Raw genomic sequence first — 25,887 nt, forward strand, 5'->3', positions numbered from 1 at the left:
ATCGACCTTGGTAGCTACCAAAACTTCACACAGCCTAGGCCCACCCATAACATCGTCTACATGGCCTTGAGCCCTGCTGATGGTTGGTTGTATTTTTAATGCTTTTTACAGAAAACCTAAGAATTTAGCTAATTCTGTAACAGAAACTGATATCAGGAAAACACCCTAAAATAGTACATTTGAGAAAACGTTTAATAAGTCGATACCCAGATGTGTTTCTCCATAGGGTGTGCGTCATGCGCGCCGTGGTGGACAGTCATTCATTTTGGGGCACCAGGACTTATCATAAGATTTTGACCCAGAGCAAGAGAGAGACAGGCATATAAGGGAGAAAGAGTTAGATAAACAGTGAGAAAGGGAGAAAGCAGGGGGGTGAACGTTCTGGAAGAATGGGAAGAGACAGGACACCCCCCACCACCACCCTCCACGCCTGGACCCCGATCAGCACCGAAGACACCATCCGCACGATGAACTCCATCCACTCCGGATCACCAACCGACCCCTGCCCTCACCACGTCTTCAACAAGGCCGACGCTGTCATCGCACCCCACCTGCGAGACATCATCAACACATCCTTCGACACCGCCACCTTCCCCGAGAGCTGGAAGCACGCCGAACTCAGCGCTCTACTCAAGAAACCCACAGCGGACCCCACCGAACTCAAGAACTACCGCCCCATCTCGCTCCTCCCGTTTCCAGCCAAAGTCATCGAGAAGACCGTCAACAAGCAGCTGGCCGCCTTCCTCGAGACGAATGGATCCCTCGACCCCTCACAGTCTGGCTTCCGAGCCAACCACAGCACCGAGACCGCCCTCATCGCCGCCACCGATGACATCCGAGCCCTGATGGACAACGGAGAAACAGCGGCCCTCATCCTCCTAGACCTCTCCGCGGCATTCGACACTGTCTGCCACCGCACCCTAGTACAGCGCCTCAGCAACGTCGGAATCCAGGACAAGGCTCTGGAATGGATCATCTCCTTCCTCGACGGAAGAACACAGAGAGTCCGCCTACCACCGTACAAGTCAGAGGCCACCGAAGTCATCTGCGGCGTCCCCCAAGGATCCTCGCTGAGCCCCACCCTCTTCAACGTCTACATGAGCCCCCTCGCGGCCATCGCACGCCAACACAACCTCAGCATAATCTCCTACGCCGACGACACCCAGCTGATCCTCTCCCTGACCAACGACCCCGCCGCCGCAAGAGCCAACCTGCACGAAGGGATGAAAGAGGTAGCCGAGTGGATGACGACCAGCCGCCTGAAACTGAACTCAGACAAGATGGAGGTCCTCATCCTGGGCTCTTCACCCTCCACCTGGGACGACTCCTGGTGGCCTCCCGCCCTGGGCACCGCACCCAAACCGACAGACCATGCACGCAATCTGGGCTTCATCCTGGACTCCTCCCTCTCCATGACCAGACAAGTCAACAACGTCTCCTCGGCGTGCTTCAACATCCTACGCATGCTACGGAAGATCTTCTGGTGGATCCCCACCGAGACCAGGAAGACCGTCACCCAGGCCCTCGTCACTAGCCGACTGGACTACGGCAACGCCCTCTACGCCGGTACCACCGCCAAGCTCCAGAAGAGACTCCAGCGGATCCAGAACGCCTCAGCCAGACTCATCCTCGACATCCCACGAACCAGCCACATCTCCGGACATCTGAGAGACCTACACTGGCTCACCGTCAACAAAAGAATCACCTTCCGCCTCCTCACCCACGCACACAAAGCCCTACACGACCAAGGCCCGAGCTACCTCAACAGCCGAATCAACTTCTACGCTCCCAAACGCCACCTCCGTTCAGCCAACCACGCCCTCGCCGCGGTCCCCCGCATCCGAAGAGCGACTACAGGAGGAAGGTCCTTCTCCTACCTGGCCGCCAAGACCTGGAACTCCCTCCCGACCGACCTGCGCCTGACCCAAGACCACCTCTCCTTCAGGAAGAAGCTGAAGACCTGGCTGTTCGAGCAGTAGCGGCACCCCCCCTACCCCCAGCGCCTTGAGACCCTACGGGTATGTAGTGCGCTTTAGAAATGTCTTTGATTGATTGATTGATTGACGTCTAGGGTGATGAGAGAAAGGTATGAAGTAGAATGAAGACTAGGCAGTCTGCTTTCCACATCCCTTGCAGTGAAAAACTTTGGGTCCATGCATGTATTTATTCACAGATCACTTCCTAGCACACACAGATTTCAGAAAGCAACATAACGCCTGTCATTGCTATTTCTAATTGTGCCTATGAGGTGTGGGGAAAGTATTGCACCTGTCCTATACCCACAAAGTAGATTTCATAACCAGACCCATTACTCCATAGCCACTCTATCAGTAAAGGGCTTATCTCTTTTCTCAGCCTGTGATAAACCATTAAGTGTATGTAATGCCTCTATAAGCCAGTATGAAACATATACAACTTAGTAGATTGCTCTAGCAGTTCTGATTTTTTTTCTTTTGATTGTTTCTCATTTTGTTGGTTCCTCCCTGAATTCAGGACTACGATGCAATGGTGAGGCTGGTGGAGACGCTCGAAATGCTTCCCACATGCGACCTGGCGGACCAGCATAACATTAAATTTCACTACGCATTTGCACTCAATAGGTAAGATACATTCTATGTGCCTGTGTCATGTTAATATACATAACTTCTCAAAACAAGTACTTATACAATAATTATTGTTTTCTTTCCAATCCTGTGCTTGGCTAAGTCTACTGGGAACTATTTTAGGTAGAACATGTTTACTGGGCAAATTTCCCACCGAAAAAGAAAAGAAACAATAGGCCAGTTTTATAGACCTGGCACTCCTCTTAGCCAAAGGTTGCAAAACAGTGGCAGGCCAGTGCCCAAGCAGGTCCGCAATACCTACTCTGGCTGTGCGACTTGTGAACATGGGTAGGAGCTGAATTATTGGTCTTCACCGGGCAGCGAAGATCTTGGTCTTCCTTTGGATCAATAGAAGACTAAGAGTCCCTTCCGGAATAATTCACAATGATGTGGACAAAGGGGCATGTGCTGTGCCAACAGTTACCCCATAATAGCATAAAGCTACGAGTCGTTGTTAAATAACATGACAGTATGATATAACATTAAGGTGTTTAAACCCTTCTGTGTGGAAAATAGGTTGAACTATCAACTGCTGTATTTTTCTGCACATACACTTTTTGCTATTTTTGCTGGATATATATATATATATCATTCACTGAAAAAAACATAGGTTTCAGGCCTGATATAGTTAGGAATTAGCATTTAAAAAACCTTTGAAATTCACTGAAAAAAACATAGGTTTCAGGCTTGATATAGTTAGGAATTAGCATTTAAAAAACCTTAGAAATTCACTGAAAAAAGCATAGGTTTTAGGGGTGTTATAGTTAGCTGGACATTTCACTCGTGCAAAACAAATGAAATTCCTCTGATATAGTTAGTTGTACTAACTACATCTCACGCGCCCGCAATCCACTGCTGATGATGTCACATATTACATCATTCATGACATGGTCAGTGACATCACTGATCACATCTCAAATGACATCACGTATGTTTCAAAAATCGACACTTAGAAAATTTTCTGCTGAAAACCACACAATGGATTCCTATGGAAGGAAATACAAGTTACTGGTAAGTACGCTTAGAATTACTTTTCAGGGTCAGTGCTGGGCTAAAAGATGCAGCACTGGGTTCTCTCCTGATAACAGGTGAGTAAATCGGAATTTGTAGTTCGGCTGATTTTAGAGGAATATTTGTACAATGGTGAAGGAAGGGGGCGGGGCCTGAGGTGACGTGTGCAAACACGCCCTGTGGCGCATTTTAAGTTGGGGAATTAATTCCTCTTCAATCCTGCGGTCCCCTGGGGGCCAACTAGCCCACCAGGTACCTCCAGTATGTGCCAGGGAGCTGCGTTGCAGAGAGGTGTTCAGAGGCCACGCCCCTTTTTAAAACACTCTGCAACGCAGCTCCGTGGTGCTTACTGGAGGTACCTGGTGGGCTAGTTGGCCCCTAGGGGACCTCTGGATTGAAGAGGAATTAATTCCCCAACTTAAAACGCGCCACAGGGTGTGTTTGCACACATATCACCTCAGGCCCCCCCCTACCTTCACCACTGTGCAAACGCACCCTGTGGCGTGTTTTAGGTTGGGGGATTAAGTCCCCTTGAATCCTGAGGTCCCCTGGCAGCCAACTAGCCCACCAGGTACCTCCCGTATGCGCCATGGAGCTGCATTGCAGAGAGGTTTTCAGAGGCCACGCCCCTTTTTACAACACTCTGCAACACAGCTCCGTGGCACTTAGTGGAGGTACCTGGTGGGCTAGTTGGCCCCTAGGGGACCTCTGGATTGAAGAGGAATGAATCCCCCAGCTTAAAACGCACCACAGGGCGTGTTTGCACACATATCACCTCAGGCCCCACCCCCTACCTTCACCACTGTGCAAACGCGCCCCATGGCGCATTTTAAATTAGAGAATTAAGTCCCCTTGAATCCTGAGGTCCCCTGGCGGCCAACTAGCCCACCAGGTACCTCCAGTAAGCGCCAAGGAGCTGCGTTGAAGACAGGTGTAAAAAGGGGCGTGGCCTCATTACACCTCTCTGCAACGCAGCCCCCTGGCACATACTGGAGGTTCCTGGTGGGCTAGTTGGCCCCCAGGGACCCCCAGTATTCAAGGGGAATTAGTTCCCCTTCTGCAAGCGCGCCAGGGGGCGCGTTTGCAGAGTGGTGCAAGGAGGGGGCGTGGCCCCCGGCCCGATCCTGTTTTCTTTTGTTTTTTTTCAAGAAGGGGGGCTGGGGGCCATCCCCAATCCCCCACGGTCCCAGCTGGCTCCCCGCGTCCTGCGGGAGCCGGCATTGCTATTCCACATGGGGAGCAGCTAACATGCTGCTCCCCCTGTGGAAAAGGTTTCCTGCTCTCTCTTCCAAATAGGAAAGCAGTTTGCAATGACAGGATGGGAGCCGCGAGGCTCCCGCCCTGTCATTGCAAACTACACTGTCCCGGGGGTGAGCATCCCGGGACACTGCAGGAGCCGGCCCTGGAGGGGGGCCGCGCGGCCCCCCTCCCACATTTTGAAGAAGCCCCGGGGGTGGCGGTCCCCGGGGCTGGGGGGCCTGAGAGCCTCCCACCCAATATTACTAAGCCCCGGGGGTGGCGGTCCCCGGGGCAGTGTGGGGGGGATTGGGACCCCCACACTATTTTTTGAAAATGCCCCCGGGATTTGGCCCCCCGGGGGCTAATACCCTTTAAAGCGCGAGAGACTGCTTTTCTTTATTTTTTTATCGGCATGATGTACGCATCTTGCGCGCATCCTCCTGTTTAAAAAAAAAATAAAAATGTTTGGCCTTGGGGTTCCTTGTGGGACCCCCTGAGCAGGCCTAGGGGGTTAGGGTGTTTCTACCCTGGCCCCTTTTCGCGTTTTTCGTGGTTTTTTTAGGTTTCTTGTGCCTCGGTTCTACCGAGGCACAAGATGGCTGCCAACACTTCCTGATTTTGAGTGTTGACAGCCAATTAGAATGCAGCTCGTGCACGGCAGGTTCGCTTAGGCTGCGCTTAGGGTACGCGGACCATCCAAGGCCACAGATATATATGTACTTTTAAATGTCATTTTCTCAGGAACTACTGAACGGATTTACACCATTTAAGCAAAAAGCACGAGTCTGATCTAAAGACTACCTCTTTGCCAAATTTGGTGTAATTCCGTTCAGCAGTTCAGGCTGTTGCTGCGGCTAAAGATTCTATGGGAAATTGCATGGGCAAAACGAGTTTTGGGACCCCCTTTTTTTCTTGGCCCCCCCTTGACGAATCACCATGAAACTTTCAGGACAGGAGCGGACCGGAGCTGGCCAAAAGTTTTGAAAATTTCGTGAAGATTCGTCAATCTGCGCCAAAGTTATTCCAAATAGAATGTTCCGGATTTCCTATGGAAAATAGGTCCTAACTATATCTACCTACTGGCGACCGCCAGTAGGTAATATATATAGAGTGAGAGAGAGAGAGAGATATAAATAGATAGATAGATAGATAGATAGATAGATAGATAGATAGATAGATAGATAGATAGATAGATAGATAGATAGATAGATAGATAGATAGATAGATAGATAAACAAAATTCCCACAGTGCTGTCAGCTGAAAACGGGACACGGACTCCACTTGTGCTGATGTTTTCTTTTATTTAATTCATGGTAGGATGACGCATTTCGCCCACCTCACTGGGCTTGCTATATATATATACTCACTGATAAAAACAAATGTTAAAGTAACATTCTAGTTAGGTGGAAGGATCAGTTAAAACATCACGTTTAAAATAATATTGAAATTCAACAGTCTCACTGAAATAACTAGAACTGGTGCCCTCACCTTGACTAATGCTGCTGGCTGTTATGTTATAAATGATGTCACTGAGCATTTTATGAGTTATGGAACCTGTGAGGTCATAAGTGGGAACCATTTAGTGCATATATAAAGGAGGTGCAAGACGAAAAAAATGATTTCCGAAAGATACCACCGTTTTGGGGGACAGATAAATTTTAGTCTTGCGAGCTCCTAGTTCAAGCATTTTGATTCATATGAGTTAAGCATATTTAACCTATACTTAACCATTTATACTTGCTGTGTTGATATTTTTTACTCAATATTTTGCCTAAGGTATGATGGAATGGCAATATTCCCTATTCAAAATTCTGTACCTCTACCATTCTGTGAGCAACAATGTCAAGCATTGGGGGTCCAGTTCTCAAAGACCAGTAAATCCACAACCTTTAAAGTACTCCTACAAACAGGCAATGATTTACTTGTTTTGTGAGTTCGCAAACATTTCTAGTAATACCTCTGGAAAGCTGTACCAAGTGCAGGTTTCCAGCAATTGTACAGGGAATGTCGTGACATATTGCCTGGGCTCCCATTTCTCCAATGCGTAATTCTTTATTCGCGTACAATATCTTACTCAGGTCTCCTAACTTCTGTAAATACCAAAATGAGTAAGTGCCTTCTGTGAATACCAAAATGAGTAAGTGCCTTCTGTGAATACCAAAATGGTAGTAAGTTTAGGATTTTGTCTTAAGTTACTTCTGTGAATCGGGCCCTGAGCTCTTCGTGAGGCTTTAGCCACAACCGGACGGTTTAGACACATGCCCTTGTCTTCGATATTATGAATGATTGGCTTTCATACACACAATTCATTCTGTAGACATCAGTGTCTTGACACTAATAATTGTAATCAAGTACAGTTTGGCCCTGATGTATTGTAGTGCATCTTTCCGAAGTAAGGCACATCCCTTCTTGGGTGATTTTCAGACTCCTTTTATGTAGGTCTAAATTTATAAATAGAAAATGGTGAAACACAGCAACAAGCCGCTATAAATGTTACTTTTCTTATTTGTCTTTCTTCCAATGGATTGATGTTATCTTAGAGGAGATTCATAACGCACATATTGCCCTCTAATGCCATTTTATATCACTTCTGATCTGTGGAGTACTGTATACAATTCTTCTTGGCATTCTGATTTTACTGATTGATTGCTACTAATTCAATTTCCGAATTTGGCTAGTCTGATTCACAATTTAGAAACGTGCATAACCCTACCACCAACGATGTGTGAAAACAAATTGATCTTTCTCACTGTAGGAAAATAGGATACTGCTTGAGTAGTGAAACCCTACTCAAGCAGTTGCCATAACTCTTGTTAGAGTAAAACACAAGCAAACCCCAAATTAACCTGTGCATTCCCCTCTGGTAGCTTAGCACAAAAGCAGTAAGGCTTAACCTAGAGACAATTTGTAAAGAAGTTATGCAGCACCTAAAACATTCATAAAGTGAAAACACAACACAAGAAAATTCCTACCCCAATTTAGAAAAACAGAGAACATTAATATATTATTTGATACCAAAATTACAAAAATCTAATTAGTAGAAAAAGAGATATGCAATTTTAAAGATTTAGGTAAAAATAGTGCTTATAAGCACAAAGCGCCAACTCTGTTTATCTGTGCCCCACCAGACTGGGACAAAGTTACAAGTTCTGGTCAACTGCGATGGACCGTGGTCCGTATAGAGGGGCCATGTTAGGCCTGCTGAACAAAGTACCTCAAATCCTGCTTGTAGAGTGTTGTGAGGTCCAGCTTTGAGGATGCGTCACAGAGCAACGGTTCTAATGAGCTGCGGGCTGCGATGTGAGGTGCTGCATCGAGGATGCATCATGCACCATTGAGTCGAGGAAACTGTGGGGCTGTGATGCAAGGTCCTGCATCAAGGATGTGTCACACAGCGGTGATTCCGAAGAGTTGCAGGACTGCGATGTGAGGTTCTGCATTGACTAGGCATTACGCAGTTTAGGTTGGAAGAACTGCAGGGTCCTGCATTGGGGATGCATTGTGTAGCTCAGTTCCAATGTGGAGCTGCAAGAAGTGCATTGGTTCTGCCCAAAAGTCCACAACTGGCCTGACAGAACACATTCAGGCCCACTTACAAGGGTCCAGGACTGCAGTGGCACCACTTGGGAGGGGTCGGACTCAGAGCTAGCAGAGTCCAGGCATATGGTTCAAAGTGGTTGGAGCCTTTTCTGTACATACGGTTCTGATCAGGAGGCCTGCCAAACAGCCCTTGGATTCCTTTTGGTGGTCCTGAACTCAAAGATGCAGGTCCAGTCCTTTTCACTCAGGCAGCAGGGCAGCAGACAGCAGGACAGCAGAATAGCAGTCCTTCTTGCAGCAGCACAGTACAGCAGTCCATCTGAGTTTCCACATGTCCAGAGGTGTACTGAAGAGTTGGGTCGGTGGGTCCAATATTTATACTTGGTGAAGCCTTTAAAGTAGGAGAAGGTTCTGGAGGTTTCCACCCCCAGAGGTGTCTGAAATGTGTTGCCTCCCTGCCCTGGACCAGGCTAATCTGGGGGCACAAAAGACTAGCATGGAACCCTTTGTGAGTGTTCTGAGGCAGAGCCTTTGTGAGGTGTAAGTGTGGTAGGTGACATCTTCTACCCCATCAAGATAGATATTGTCCATCCTGCCAACACCTAGTCCCCCTTTGTCTCATTGTGTGGGAGCAATACACAAAGGCCAACTGTCAGCTACACCTAGTCATGGGACATAGGATACAGGCTGCAGGCACCAAATGGTTGAGACAAGAAAATGTCAAGTTTCTAATAGTGGCATTTTCAGAAATTTGACTTAAAATCTGACTTTACCGTTAAAGAGGATTTTAAATTACAATTCTTTAGACACCAAACTCAATAATCCTATCTGCTCCAAATTGAAAGTTATCACTCGTTAAATGTAATAAGGTAATACAATGTTATCCTATGTGAGAGGTAGGCCTGGTGGGAGTGAAAAACAAATATAAGAGTTTTCCACTACCATTACATATAAAGGTTAAAAATACATGTCCAACATTTTAAATACACTGCACTCTGTTCCATGGACTGTTCAGTGCCTACCCTAGGGGAGACTTATCTGCATTACAAAGGAAGGTTTAGGCCTGGCAAAATGTTTTTTGTGCCATGTCAAAATGACAGTTTAAAACTGCATACATAGGCTGTAATGACAGGCCTGAGACATTTTTGAAAGGCTACTTAAGTAAGTGGCACAATCTATGCAGCAAGCCCACTTGTAGCATTCAATTTACAGGCCTTGGGTATATGTAGTACCACTTTACTAATAAGTACATTAAATATGCCTACTACTATAAGCCATAAAAATGGATTCTGTAATCAAGAGGGTGAAGGGAAAAAGTCTGGGGATGACCCTGCAAAGAGAATTATGTCCAACACTCACATTGATGATAAGTGCATATATATCCTTACAGTAAGAAAGGCAATTTATTTTAGTAATTGTGATCTGTGGCCACTGCTCTTTCCCTTTGGGCCTTGTGACCATGAAGCTGTCAGATTTGCCAGATTTGATTAGATGCGTTAAATGGCACCTACTCTTCTGACCCACTCTAAATCAGAGCTTTGTTGCTTATAGCAGTTTGAACCAAGGCGGAACATCTTGTGTCAATAGTACTGCACTTTAATCTCACATCGGAGCACGTCATGTTTTGAGTTGGTCTGGGCAGGACTGGCTGTAGTGGGCATCAGGTGTTTTCTACTTGAGGCTGGAGGGGTGGGGGTCCATTCTGTTATTGGGTGCCTGTTTTTCAGTGATGCTGCAATATCGTCCCCCAGTAACAAAAGCAGCAGTGCTTATAAGTATATCTTATACTCCTGTAAAGCGCTCTGATACCTCCGGGTCTAGCCAGCGCTATATAAAACCTTTAAAATAAAATAAAAATAAAGTGCTTCACAATCCCCCCCCCCCACCCCCCTCAAAGCCTCCCAGGGCTGGGCTGACAGAATTGCCAGGGCTGTTTTGTGTTCCCAGTCCGGCCCTGCTCCAAGAGCTGTCTGATAAATGCTTTGTGCCTGTCGGACTTTTTATGTGAGGATTTTCACATGAATTTATTCCGTCTGTTGTTGTATGAAATTACACATTATGTGCCCCCTTGCAGAACAGGGACAATAAATTCATGTGCGATTACCTGCATGTTGCTGTACTCACAAAGACAGTGTCATCTTGACGCCTGATTTCTGATCTGATCTGTTTTTCTACTTATTACTGCTTTGAAATAACTGGAATTATATAGAAAATGTGCAGCCACCTTCTGTGTGAACTAATGGTGCGGAAGCAAACCGCAGCTGCAAACAGTAGTAATGCGTGACATATAGGACTGTGTCGATTTTAATATAGCACATCTCATATCCGTAAAGGAGGGGAGAGATCGATTCATCCACGTACGGGAGAGGGGATGTCATACAAGCAGGCGTAGAATGACGTTAGCAAACACGGAAGTGCAGGTGTACTGAGCCCTGCAGGGGACCCACTTGGGGAATCTCTAATGGGTGAAATGCAAAATGTAAGTCTTCAGGCTGAACGAGCGCTTCAATCCTCGTGATCCAGCCAATTACCCCATCATAAAAATGCCATTTTAGACTACATATTTATTTCGCTGCCTCTCTCTGAATATTGTTCTGTTTTTGAAGACACCCCTACCATCAACAAATGTTAATCTACTATGTGTAAAGTTAAATATTTTACGTAGGGTTGCTAAAAAATGCATACATTGAGGTGGTGAATGGTGTAGGTTAACTCAATACATCAGAAAGAGGCTTTACTTGGTTATTAGAAAATGGGCCTCAGTGGCATACATTCTACCTCTTGGAGTAAGTTAGTGGATCTATTTCAGGGGCTGAGCACCCATAGGGAAATGTGGTAAAGATTTTCTGCTGTCAAACCTAGGAGCCATAGCTCCCGGTTTTCAAAACCTTTCAAATCAGAGAGGTCAATTTTGAATGAAATTATATAAGAAAGTTAAGGAAGCAAAAGGGGTGTGTGTGGGTATATGTTATGAAATCACCCTTTTAAAGAAATTGTATCAGAAAGTGGTTTATGAAAGACAGATACTGTTTAGTGGTAATCAATGAAACATATTTAGTATCTGGAAACAAGCTAAATCCAAACATTTCTGCATATTTATTCATTCTTTAGATTGAGACTCTTCATTAGGAAAGGTATGTTCATTTGCCCCTGAGGCATGTAGGGACCACATCTAAGGGTTGTACTCGAACGCTGAGATTAACGGTAAAGAAAAACTTGAAACCTCAACAGCAGCAGTTGAAGAATGTACCATGATATTTGCTGTGGACTCAGTGAGATCTGTCAAGAAATGAGGGTTCGCTAAGCAGTATGTTAAATGGCGCTCTTTGGCCAAATGGTTTGCCAGCTGCCTGTGGGACTATTGGTAATATGAAGGCCAGTACCCTTTTGTTGACTATTCAATCACTATTCCATGATAAATTACTATAGGTCAGGCAGGGGGATGGGGAAGCCATCTCCCGGTGGATAACCACCTCTAGTTACAGTGGTGGCTGCCATCTACAGGGAGGGGGAGGGCGGGTGTACGCGCACAAATAAAATTAAAAAAAATAATTAAATATAACCCTTACATAGCCTCCGCACCAGACCTCTTCTTTCTGCAACTGTAGCCCGGCCATTAGGAAACCTCTTTGACCAATCCTGGTGCTGCTCTCATGCCATAAGAACAGCGTCCTGACTGGAGGGAGTGGCCTCACTCAGTGCTCCACAGCGCTCTGGAGGCCTGTAATTCCTCTAACCCAGCTGTTTTAAGGCAGCTGAATTAGAGCACTTTAAAGTGCCCATGTACCCACCCTCCTCCCTGCTGCCATCACTTAGCAGCGGTTCGACCCCCATCCTGACACTCTGTCCGGGACGGGGATGAAAAATAAAATGGTAATGAATTTCCATTTTATTTTCCATCTCTGAACTTTGGAAGTAAGTTAAGTGGGGTGAGGCTCCTCTGCTCCAGTGGAGGAGCCACCCCTGTCCCGTTGTGTGGGGCAGGGGTCCGAGCTTGTCCCGTTGGGCTTTAGATTCTAGAATGCTGATTTAAGGAGTTATTTTGCAAAGGTGGTCACAGATCGACCGGTGCTGGTTTCTCACCATCTTCCATTTCTTCAGTATGCGGACACTGTGATCTTTGTGTTAACAAGGAGGGCTCTGTAGTGGGCTGTGAATGCTCTGGCCGTTTTTTTAGTTTTTATAATAAACTGGATGTTAATCACAGTAAGACAATAGTAAATCTATACCTACCTCTATAGACTTAATTTCATGATATTTTAATAGTCAATATTGTGGCTACTAATTTTGCTATAATGATATCTAAAACTCGCCATTAACGTGGGATAATGAAAGGATATTAAACTTTAAAGCATTTTTTATGTGAGTGGGTGAGATCCATGAAAGAGGCTGTTGCTCCCTGTCTCAATGCTCCCAGTAGCACGTTTGGTACTTTTTTTTAGGTAAGTATAGAATGAATGTAATGAGTCTAATGATTTTGTTATATGTTCCTGTAAATAGTTGTTTTGTGTTTCTATATTTTTTTTAATAGTTTTTAGTAACTGACAATACATTTTAATCTACTTTAGAAGGTGATACATTTGGTCCCATGTTAATGCCAGAAGACAGTCATGGTAATGCATGCAATAGATCAATAATACCTGCCACTTAATAGGGTCCATTTATGATATCGCTACTTCTTATGATAAACATGTTATGTTACGTTACATTAGTTTATTGGCATTTGTATAGCATTAGTGTCGAATGGACAAAATAACAATCAGAAATGCAGCCCGGTGAGCAGAATACCAGTATTCTATATTCTGTGTTTTTTTCCCAAGGGAAATAGGCTGACACTAGGGCACCGGCTTCTGTTCAGTACCACAAAATGGCACCTGCATGTTACCACATATTTAAACTACATAGCAAGCATTAAAGGGAACATTGAATAAACTTCAAAAAAAATGTGTTTGCAACAATTCACAAGCTGTGTGTTGGGGTATATGTTTCTGCATTAAAGATTCAACCTATATTCATCTAATTTACATGTCTGTAACTGGAATATCTTATGCATCAGTAAGAGCAAGAGCCCATGTACTGAAACAAGAAGTATACTTTGATGGAAACTACAAAAGTACTCCCAACAGTTGGAAAAAAAATGTCACAGTGTTGCCTATGTTTGATGACCTGCAAACATCTATTAGGAATGTTCCTGGTAATTTGGGGTTTCAGTGTAGTCCTAGTTTTGTTATGCTTAAAATATTTGCCTTCTCTTCAACTGGCCACGTTCCTGGATGACCACTTCAAATGCATACAAGTGCACACACACACACATACACGCATACATACATACACACACACACACACCATACAATTCACGAGGCTGCACAGAGAAATGGAAGCAAATGTGAGGGCCGTTTCTTCAGAGATCCCTACGTGTTCACCTCAATAATATGCTTTGACTGGAATTGCTTTCTAGAAAACATGAGGCATTCTTGATGGCTGAGGTCCATTGGCCAGAGTCGATCCTGCCCTAGGACAGACAAGCAGGATTTCACTCAAAGTCTTTAAAACCACCCATCCTGAATGGTAGCCCTAGCAGTGTTAATCTACAGTTCTGAAATCTGCACAAGCCAGAATCAGCAGGTCCTAATGCCAGTGACTTCTCTCCTTCTGTACCTCGCATATTTGGAAGACTGGCTTTGACACAGTGGACCCATGGAATCTGTCCACCTGTGGTGGAATGTGGCCTAGTGTCACACCATCACAGACACGGTCTGTGCAGGTAACAGCAGTGGAGCGGTCGGGCCAGGTAAGGGGGGATTTCGAGGGACAATGCAGAGGGAAAAATAAATAAATAATTAATCTCCCCTCTGCATCATCCCTCGAAATTCCCCCTTACCCCGCCCGACTGCCCCACCACTGATACCTGCATGGACCGCGGCTGCACCATCCGTCCCTTAATTCCCTAATATCAGATCGATCTGCCAAGACAGAGTCCCACTACTCTGAGGGTTCTTCCGCAAAAGCAGATTTTCAGTTTTTCCTACCCCATTGCAAAGCTGGACAAGTTCATGATCCAACATGACAGCCTTGTGGACACCACAGCCGTAAGCTATGCACTCTCAGCTCTCTTAAAGAGACAACTACTGAACTCTCTGTGTTCCTCAAACCTTTTCGACAGTGCTTGATTTGTACGAAGAATAAGCACAGGGGTCCAAAGTGTGTCTGCCACCTGTGCTGCAGAATTCAAAGGTTTCCCACTATCTATGCTTTGTAATCTTGATTCTACCTCATGCTGCTTTCTTCCACCTTGCTAAATTTCCAGTCTCTTTATCTCGCTCTTGCAGGTTCTATTCCATCCATGCATTCTCCGGTTGTCCTCTGTCTTTTTCCCTTTTCATTCTCTATCTGCCGTGCTCAGGGTCATAGATTGTTGAAATATAAGTCCTGATTTCCAAAATGGTGCTGTAGCCTACTATCTGCAATCACTAGCACAAATGTAGCACTGGATACACTTGTATTACAGCCACTCCCCCAGGGGCCCATAACCAATCACATCAATTAACATGTCTGTCATTCACTCCGCTCACGGTTTCAGGCATCCTTGCTTACTGAGAAGAGATATAATATTGTGCTTCCACCTGAGTCTCCAAACTCAGTCTCCAAACTGTGGCTTACCTTGGGTTCTGCCAATTGGAGCCCCTGCTGTACTTATTCTCTGCAGTCTTCTTTATTATCTTCACAGTAGGATAGACCGTGATGTACCAGCTAAAGTAGGCCTGTATGGGTGAGAGGTCTATGAATCATACAATACATAAACATTTGTATCTCACTCTGTTCACCAGGAGCCAATGGGTCTCAAGTCCGTCTTCTGAAACCAGATTTTTTCATCAGTTACCCACACATGCACAGTGGCGTAACACAGGCCTCCACAGCCCCCGCAGTACGGTGGGGCCCCCAAGCTCCATGGCCCCCCCTCAGCACAGTACTTTGGCCTGACAGATCCTGATTGAGCCCAGTCGGGGGCCCTCCACGTACCTTGCAGAGGGGCCCCCTCAAGTTTCGTTACACCAGTGCACACGCAACCCCCAACATTTTGTACTGTCTTTTGAAAACTGATCAGTCTCTTTTGATCTCTAGACACGGTTCCCATAACCTAAATGTGAGTTCACACTTGAGTTGAGGCTGCGGATATAATGATTGATTTGGTACAGCCTTAATAACTGGTAAATAGTGTTCTCATTGGACGCTCGACCAGGAGATTCGTAGTCTTGTCAAAGTGAATACTGAGGTTCTTGATTTTTGAGTCTGAGTAACCTTTTTTCCGAAATGGTAATTTCTCCTCTTACAATAAATTTTTAAAAAAAACTTTTACTGGTAGCTGAAGATAATCACCTCCGTTTTGATGCCGTGACTTTAAGCCTACTAATAATATCTTTGACCATACAAACGTTCGCAGATTTGATTTTTGTTGAGCATAATAGCAAAATAACGCATTCCAGAGTGGAAATGTTTACTCATACCGGCAATGGACATTATTTAAATAAGGTGAACAAGGTGGCATGCTTCATCATGAGGCCCACACTCCACAGAGGTGATTGCTAAATCAGGCAGGCTCCCAGCCGCGGTTCCTGCAGGTGTAACTTCGGTGGGGCGGTGGAGCCGTGTAAGGGGGGATTTCGAGGGACGATGCAGAGGGAAAATTAAATAAATAATTAATTTCCCCTCTGCATCGTCCCTCGAAATCCCCCCTTACACGGCCCCACCACCCCACCGATGTTACCTGCACGGACCGCGGCTGCGGGCCCCATGATGCTAAGGAGAGCTTCGTGGAGCCTCCCAGATGTCCTTTATTGCCCCCCATGATAAGGCTAATTTCTGATTTAATTCCACTATTTGTTGCCTATATGTTGAAATTGTGCTACTATCCTTATGCCTCTCTGTTCATGGAGAGCTGGAGAGACCATTGCAAGAAAACAATTACCTCACGCTAGACCAAAACATCCTTTGTTCCTGGGTCCTTGAATCCGATGTTCAAATTTATCAAAGGGTGTATTCTTGCTTTTACTCTCTTGGTCAACATGTTTCTGCCTTTATAATAACCCACTAAGGAACTAATGCGTTTGTTAAGACCTTGGTCCCTACACCTGCACTACCATCCATTTACATATGGATGTGTGGTGTCTAGGCTCAGTGTTTGGTTATCTAAAGATATGTGCAAGGAAAAGTTAAGAATACTAAATTAGTACTTTGATTTGTTAATCTGGTTCATCAGAGAGATGTTACGCCCAACATTTGGGCTGTAACCCAATGAGGGATGCCAATATGCTACATTGGTGAGTGGGAACAAGTACATTTGGGTGGATCATTAGATGAAAATGGACCTGGATATCCACTTAGTGGTTTGGCCAATGCTTTCCCTGACATTACAGCTTAGTACTCGCACCCATAACTTAATAGGAATGAGGCAGCTGGCAAGACATTTATATTGGCTATTGCGACCATCAATGCTAAGGATGGCTTGAGGGTCATCGGCATTAGATTGATACTTGAATGGTTGTTCCTCGCCCAGTGGCACCAAAGGTGACACGTAAAAGTTCAATAGACATGGGAATAAAGGGAATTTTTGTGGGACGTCACAGTGACATTTTATTGGGGTAGAATCAGAGGAGCCCATCCTGAACTGTGCAATGTGTTGATGTTAATAAGGATGTTAAGCAAGACCAACTTTCCCCTTGGTCCTCCTAACTGTCTTAAGACACCTGACCACGACAATGTGGTCTACTTTATCATATGCAGCAGACAAAAAGAGGAGGCTCAGTATTGCAAGGTGCCTATATCTAATGAAATCTTGATGGTGACTATTTTGTCTTACCAGGCTGTCTCTGTACCATGGGGGACTGGAACCCGGACTGATGAGTGACTGAGGGGGTTGTTTACAGCAGTTTTTTTTTTTTTTTTTTTTGAAACCGTTTATTACAGGTCTTAAAAGTATACACGTATGGGCCCACAACCTTCCGGCCGGCCGCTAGCAATGGTAGGAACATACGACATACATTTATGGAACACGTGGTATTACAGGAGGAGCATTTCTCAGTAGATAACAATGTCAAAAGCCACAGCATCCAGGCCCCATTATGCGGTTTCATTTTAAATTAAGAACAACAAAAATTAAAACCACACCCACAAGGCAACCCACAATCAAAAATAGCAGCACGTGCTCCCCAAGAGGGGGGATCCCAACTATACACAGAAGTGTGAAGAGGGGGAAGAGAGCAAAGCGAGGACTGGGGGAACCCAATGCCCGGCGGCGGGGGAACGAGTCGGCTAAGGGGATGGGGCTGGCGAGGGATCAGGCAGCAGCGGTGGCGCGCAGATACCCCCTCGGTAGGCGTTCCAGGGGCCCCATACTTTCACCCATGTCCCAGGCTTACCCCTCGCCACATACACCACTTTTTCGCGAAACATGCACCAATCCATGTGTTCTTTCGGGGGCCTCTGGGATCCCCACAGTTGAGCAATATCACGCTTGGCTATCATATATCCCAGAGTCACCCACCACGTCTGCGGCGCTGAGTAATCAGTCGGTTCCCACACATTCAGCAGGCATCTCCTCGCTTCAGGCAACAGCGCCACATGCGTAAGCAGTCGCAGCACCTCATGTACACCACGCCAGAACCCCTCTACCTCCGGGCACTCCCACAAAATATGCATAAAGGTCCCCAAAGCACCACACCCACGCTTACACAACCCATCTCCAGCATAGCCCATACGCAGAAGCTTTGGCCCCGTCATGTAGACCCGGTGGAGTATCTTGAGCTGGACGAAGCGGAGGCGAGCCGGTATGGCCACCTCCTTCGGGGAGGCCACCGCGGAGGTCCAGTCCTCGTCGTCCAACTCCAGCTCGTCGGCAACCCAAGTCGCACGAAGGGCAGTCAACAGGCCCGAACGGTCGTTTATCAGCTTTTTGTAGATAAGTGAGATCGTGCTGTCCGGGACGTGCCCATCCAGCATTCTATCTTCCAGGGGGGAATATTCCGGGATGGAGGCAACGTCCGAGAAGACGGAGCCCAGCGCATGTCGGACCTGCAAATACCGGAAGTATTCACTACCTTGCAACTGAAATTCCGTCTGCAGCATATCGAACGTTTTAAATCCTCCCCTCGTCCAAAGATCCCCCACTTTACTGATACCTATTATGTCCCACTTCTCGAAGCCCTTAGAGGTCCACAGGGAACCTAACCGCTCAGACGCGTATAGTGGTGATGCCCGGGTCAAACGGTCCTTCCACCCCATAGCTGCATTGGCCGCGTGCCAGACTTGCACCATGACACGCGTGGGGCCCGTCAGACGAGCGTCGGGCGCGCTAGAGTAGAGCGCTCGATTGTAATCGCCACCTGGCAGGAGCATCTTGTCCATTTCAAATGCCGGGTTTAAGGCGGGCCCATAGAGGCCGTGGTTAATGGCAGCGAGCTGGGAGGCCCAATAGTACCGTTTAATATCCGGGAGGGCAATCCCCCCGTCAAACCATGGGAGCGTCAGCTTAGCCAGAGCAATACGCGGCCTCCCGTCCCAGAACAGGCGGCGTTGCAGACTCTCCACCTCACGGAAGTAGCGCGCCGGGACCAAGTCCATAGTGTTCTGCAGAGCGTACAGAAAACGCGGCAGAGACATCATCTTGAACAGTGCCGCCCGGCCGAGCGGCGAAAGCGGCAGGCGCCGCCAGCGCGCGACATCTACCCGCAAACGCTGGAGGGGGGGGAGCAGATTCCGTTCATACCGGGCCTCCGGGTCCAGAGTAATGAAGACACCCAGGTACCAGCCCCGCGGGAGAATAGGAGCCTCCCCAGAGAGAACATACACACACGATTTAGCCCAGTTGATGACGAGACCGGAGTTACGACCAAACGAGTGTAAAACATCAACTAGGACTATAAGCGATTTACGTGGGGAGGCTAGGTACAGAAGGATGTCATCAGCGTATAGGGATACGCGGTCCTCATACTCGGGGGTCCAACGGAGACCACGGATGGAAGGCTCCCACCGCAGCCACTCCGCCAGGGGCTCCAAGGCAAGCGCAAAAAGAAGCGGCGACAGGGGACAGCCCTGTCGCGTGCCCCGGCCCAGCTCAAACGGGGCCGATACTCTTCCGTTCACGACCACCTGCGCCAATGGGCCCGCATACAACAATTTGACCCAACTGATAAATCCTGGGCCAAACCCGAACTTCGCAAGCATCGCCCAGATGTATGGCCACTCAAGCGTGTCAAACGCCATGGTGGCGTCTAAGGACGCAAAAATGGCCGGCTCCCGTATAAACGGGACACGCGCAAGCACCCCATGCAAACGCCGCAGATTAAGGGCTGTATTGCGATGGGGAATAAAGCCAGATTGGTCCTGATGAACCAGATCGCCCACCACACCGACCAGCCGATTGGCGAGGACCTTAGCGAGAATTTTGGGCTCCGCATTCAGTAGTGAGATAGGCCGATAGGAAGTAACCCGATCCCGAGGTCTCCCTTCCTTGTGGATCACCACAATTGTAGCCAGACGTTGGTCAAGCGGGAGGGAGCCCAGCGAGTGGGCCGCGAGGAACATTGCGCGGAGGTGAGGCGCCAATGTATCCGGTCGCAGCTTATACAGCTCGATAGGGATACCGTTCGGGCCCATGGCCTTGCCAGAAGCGACCAAGCGTATGGCGAGGGCGATTTCGTCGGAGGTGGGAGCGGCGTCCAGCGACACCCTGTCCTCCCCGGACAGGGAAGGCAGCGCGATATCCCTGAGCAGAGCACGGGAATCCTCTTCCGAGCAAGAAGAGACCGGGGAATACACCTCGCGGAAATACTCCGCGAAACAGGAGACAATTTCTTCTGGCTCAGTTACACATACACCATTCGTTTTCTCGATCAGCGGGACCACACGATTCGCTCTCTCCTTTTTATCCAACCACGCTATCAGTTTACCAGCCTTATCACCCACATCATACAGTCGCCCCTGTTGCTCCCTACTGAGGCCCCTGGCCGCCTCCGTAACGAGGGCCCTATAAGCCGCCTGCTTGAGCTGGAGGACATGTAATGCAGCATCCGTCACCCCATCTTCTAGATTACCCTCCAGCTCAGCTATTTCAGCCTCCACCCGGGTCACCTCCTCCCGCTCGCGCCTCCGGGCGTGGGAAATAAGGGACAGGGCCTCCCCTCTAAGTACTGTTTTGAAGGCCTCCCACAGGGAGATAGCTGAAGGCACTGACCACACATTCTCCTCAAAATAGCGCTGGAGGGATTTAATCAAGTCAGCGCGAATGGTGGGGTCGCGCAAGTACCAGGAATTGATTGGGACCACCCTACTCTCAGCCCTCGGAAAGACATCAAAATGCAACAATAGCGGGGAGTGGTCCGAGATACCCCGTGCCAAATGGCGCACCTCCCCCACCCTCCCGACATGGGCCGCCGGGACAAGGACATAATCAAGCCGTGAGAGACTACCATGGGCCCCCGAGTGGAAAGTGTATTGCAGCTGCGTGGGATGTTTTAAGCGCCAGCAGTCCACCAATCCCAGTGTATCCAAGAGGCCGGATAGCCACGCCTGTGCCCGGGGGAGGTCCCTAGGGGGGTGCCGATCCACAGTCCCAGAAACCACCGCGTTGAAATCCCCCCCCACCACCAGAAGACCCCCCGGAAGGCCAAGGAGGAGGCGCCCCAGATCTGCAAAGGTGGTCGACTGCAGCCCCGGTGGGACGTACACTGACACAAAGACAACCACTTTGCCCTCCATTCTCCCCACCAAGACAGTGTAACGTCCCCTGTCGTCGTGGAGCACCTCATCAATTTCTAACGGGAGCGAGTTCTTTACCATGATACCCACACCCCTCGAGCCTGACGTGAAGCCCGAATGGGCCACGAGGCGGTAGCCACGCCGATTCATGGCGCAGAAGGAATTGCCAATAAGGTGTGTCTCCTGCAGGAAGACCACATCAGGCGAGAGTCGCTTCAGATACTGCAGGACCACACCTCGTTTAATCCTGTCCCCCAGTCCATTGACGTTCCAAGACAACAAAGTTAATTCCCTACCCCCCATCATACACAAAAACAATCATTCGTCCCCCCGAGAGCACAGTAGAACCAACACAAAAAAAGGGTTGCCTTGTGATAATAACGAACAACACCCCATCCCTGCCCACCCACCCCAACAAAACTCCCCCCTCCCTGCACCCCTGCATGAGCCCAAACAGCCCCCCCAACGTGCAGTGTGCCTGTCGCCCCATAGATAGTTAAACTAACTAGACCCCCAGAGGAGGAGGGAGAACCCCCAAGAGACCCCACACAACCTCCATAGGAGGGGAACTTAAATAATCCGACGTATAGTCAAAAGTGGCATCATTTTTGTCCCGAGCGAGGCCTAATATTAGTCCCTCAGTCTTGATCCGGCGAGCCCTCTCCCCCGGCCGCTCCCCCCCCGCCACCCCGATCCCGATCTCCAGACAGAGTATCCAGCCAGTCCCCTGCCGCTTCAGTACGATCAAAAAAGTGTGTGCGACCTTCCACCTCCACTCGCAGCTTAGCTGGGAAGAGCATGGCGTATTTGAGATTTAGGTCCCGAAGACGGCGCTTGACACCAAGGAAGCTCAGTCTCTGCTTCTGGACCGCAGGGGTGAAATCAGGATAGAAATTAATGTCCATATTATCAAGTCTAATCGGTCCCTGTAGTCTGGAGGATTGCAGGATAGCGTCTCTGTCCCGAAAATTAAAAATCCCGGCGATGAGAGGTCTCGGAGCGGCTCCGACCTTAGGCCTTCCCCCGGGAACCCTGTGGGCCCTCTCCACAGCAAAGAATTTACTCAGTCCCCGTGGCTGGAGATGGGTAACGATCAGGTCTTCCACGAAAAGGTCCGCCGCCGCTTCCTCACGTCCCTCAGGCACCCCGATGATACGGATGTTGTTCCGCCGGGCCCGACTCTCGGAGTCCTCCAGGCGACGATCCATCAGCGCACTCGCCCGAGCAAGTCGGCGCACCTCCGTTTGCAGGGCCGCCACGTCTGTCGTAAGGCCCGATGCGGTGTGGGCCAAGGAATCGACTCGGTCGTTGGTCTTGGAGAGATCGGCCCTTATCAGGCCAACATCTACGAGGACCGAGCGATCTTCTGCGCCAGTGTGTCAAAACGCTGGCCCACAGAGGCCTTCATCTCGGCGATGGCGCCCATGACATCCCGCAGAGTCAGATCCGTGGGCAGATCGGGGGCATCAGTAGGGCCCTCAGGGGACCTGCGTGGCACCTCAGGAGACCCCTTCTGGAGGGTATAGCGATCCATGCTGTTGGACTGATGGGCTGCGCCACGCCGGGTCGATTTTACCTTTGCCCGATCGCCATCTTGTTTCGTGGCCATGGTCCCAGCCTCCCGATCGCACCAGCCACGTCGTGAAGGGCGGGCAAGCCGGTCCACGGGCTCCGGGTGGGGTGCCACCCCAGATCTGCGGGGCGGATCACAGCCGGCGGGCAGGCAGGGTCCCCCAGCGAGGCCACACCAACACACCAAGCCCCGTGACCCAACCTCGCATAGACAGCAAGGAGGGTACGAAAGCGAAAGTGAAAGTGCGGGTTACACGAGCCACCAAGCCCTGCCCGCCGCTGCTATTCACTTCGTCACTGGATCGCCCCACAACGCAAATCCGGGGTTCGGCTAGGAGAAGGCCGCAAACCTCAATCGGTGTTAAAGTCGGTGTCCGAGGTCCGATTTGGAAGCGGAAAACGGGCTCCACCTCAGCTCGGGCTCACCAACACAGTCCCCTCATCTGGGACAGGATATGTTCAGGATAGTGATATTACACATTCAGGCCCGGGGAGATTTAGTGATTTGCCCAGAATCGCAGGATGCGGACGCGACCTCGAGGCTCGAACTATTTTTCACATCCGTAATTGTGTGTGGCGCTTCCGTGGGTTGCCTTGAACCTCTGCAAATATATATATATATATATATATATATATATATTTTTTTTTTTTATTGGGCTAAGCCCGTCGAGGCCGAACAATTGTTAACACAGCCGAGCCCCCTGGGTCGCGGTACCAATCGGTGTTAAATTACTGGTGTGATCAGAGGTGGCCAACGAGCGCGCGGTGCCTTTCATCAGGCCTGTCCTCCTCTCCAGCCAGCGTTAATGACCCTCCCGTCCAGCATCGCGGCCCCGGGTGATTTTTAATTAAACGCATTTCTTCGTGGTTCTTGAAAACCGGAGAAACCCTTCAAGAATTTGTTTCCGGGAGGGGAAGGCGCCCTGCTATTTACTGGTGGCTACTCCCCCACATACCAATAGAAAAAGACGGGGCGAGGTCATTACTCTAAGGGCGGTTACTCCATATGGTTTGTACTGTTCTTGGCAGCACTGGCCGGGGCAATCGATGATACAGGCCGTAGTGTCCTCCCGGAAAGGGCCCAGACACTTATATTTCTACTCAAAATTACGCACAGTAAACACGTGTCAGGCAGACGCTGTGCGTGATAGCGCAATGTTTCCACATAACAGCCCTCCGCTCGCTGAGCCACCTTCTGTAGTAACGCCACATTTTTGCCTACACTTGCATAGCTCGCACATCGCCATTACGCCATAGAACAAAGGCAGGGCAGGACAACTTATTACAATATTGCCATGGTGACCGGCAGAGACGCCGCCACTCCTCGCTCCTCGAGCCCTTACCCTGCCATCGCTTCCGGCGCTGCAAGCCTCGTCATACTGCCTGGGGAGCTGGGGGTTGTGTCCGCGTGTCTCGGCTTCGGTCCATTCCCTTCCGACCTTCTGTGCCCCGGCAGGGGTGGGGACACTTCGGGCACGTCGTCCTCTGACACCTGGCACCTCCTGTTCTCTCCTGCTGGTTTGGATCCTTCATCGCATGGGTCATGATGGTGGATACCGCAGCTGATCCAAAAGCCGTTGGTGCCGCTCCCCCAGCTCCCTGATGTAAAAGGTGAGCTGCACAGGGGGAGCGTTGCCTTATATCCCCTTCCCCCTTTCCTTCTTCCTTTTGTTCCTGGGGAGGGGGAGGAGAAGGGCCTCAGGCGCTTTTGCAGCGAGGCACTTCCCCGGCGGCGCTGACCAGTGTAAACCGGATCCTTTCCTTGTGGGCACGGGCGGCCATTATGGCGCCGGCCCTCTAGGCCCCCTTCGGGAGCGGCCTCTGCAATAATGCGCTTGGGTGCCGCGCTGCCTAGCACAGCGCCTGGTTTCATTAATTTTTTTACATCTTTCCTGCCTTTCGTGCACTTTTGCCACTTTGCCTTTTGCTTCTGACTTCGTAGTTCTTTTCTACCTGCTAATGCTTCGTCATCCTCTTTCCTTTTCTAGCCTCTTGTTGTGACCTGCCTCTTCAATAACCTGCATGCCTCTCTGATAACCTACTTCCCCTACCGACGCCTCCTCTTCCTCACTGGTGCCATTGTATCCGCCCCACCTCTCACTCCTGCTAGCATGTTCTCTCCTCCCCTTCTCTCTCTCCATGCACCTCTCGTCTCCAGATCTCACCTCAATCCTTAATGACTCTCGTCCATCCCCTATACACACTGGCATCTCACAGTTTTCTCTCCCTCTCTTTCCCTGCCACCCTCCCGTTTCCTCAATACGTTTCACGCTTGGCAGAGCCCTTTGACTCCCGCAGAGCAGTGTTAGTTTTAGACACAGCTGTACATACTGAGTGCATTGCTGCATTTAAAGGCTGCAAATCCCCAGGTTTCACCACCGATATCCTTTTCACCATCACCTCACTTACAACTGTCCAGTTCACAATCATCTGCAAATCTCACCTGGGCTTTCCATTGCACGTGCACCAGTCAAATGCCACGAGGGTTTTCCTTTTCAACAGCATTCTTAATCTGACCTCACCAGGCCATGCCTTTTCATTATCAGTCATCATCACAACTCCCCAGAGCCTGGCAGTTCACAATCAGCCATCACAACATCTCACCAAGGTTTTCAAGTTCACAATCAGTCATTATCGCATCTCCACAGGTTTTCCATTTCCACAATCACTAACACTTCACCACGGCTTTCCTTTTCACCATTCCCTCACCATGGCTTTCCAGGTTACAATCAATCATCACTACATCTCACCAGCGCTTTCCTTCCACCAAACACCATGCTTTATATTTTAGCCCACTTTCAGCATTATTTTTTTTAATTACTGTGCACGGGCGCCATGCTTTGTGTTAGAACGGCACCCGTTTTTAGGTCTCGCCTGACCCAGCGCATGCGCTGGTCTGGCGAGACTTATTGAGAGGGCTCCAAAAAGTGCTACCAGGCCAGCCTAGAGCTACAGTGCATGTGCGCCGCGCGCCGCGCTTGCCGCCATTACTTTCACTTTCGCGGCCACACGGCCGCATTGATGTTTGATCGCGATCACTTTCGCAGCCACTTGGCATAGCCAATAGGTCTTGCTTTTGGGACCTTATAAGTGTTTAGTTATGCGACTGTTGCATGGCTAAACACTTATAAGGTCCCAAAGGCGAGACCTATTGGCTATGCCAATGCTT

The 25,887-nt window shown here is 48.8% G+C and overlaps 1 protein-coding gene across 1 annotated transcript in view; it reads left to right on the forward strand.

The window, feature by feature from the left end:
- Positions 1 to 25,887, forward strand: part of MAP3K15 (mitogen-activated protein kinase kinase kinase 15) — a 1,172,574-nt gene that overhangs the window by 495,840 nt on the left and 650,847 nt on the right. The window contains exon 6 of the mRNA XM_085622522.1: positions 2,494 to 2,600. Within this exon, the coding sequence (XP_085478648.1) occupies positions 2,494 to 2,600 (107 nt within the window). The remainder of the gene's footprint in view (positions 1 to 2,493; positions 2,601 to 25,887) is intronic.

The sequence above is a fragment of the Triturus cristatus genome, chromosome 8 (genome assembly GCF_964204655.1).
Source record: "Triturus cristatus chromosome 8, aTriCri1.1, whole genome shotgun sequence".
Classification (NCBI taxonomy): Eukaryota; Metazoa; Chordata; class Amphibia; order Caudata; family Salamandridae; genus Triturus; species Triturus cristatus.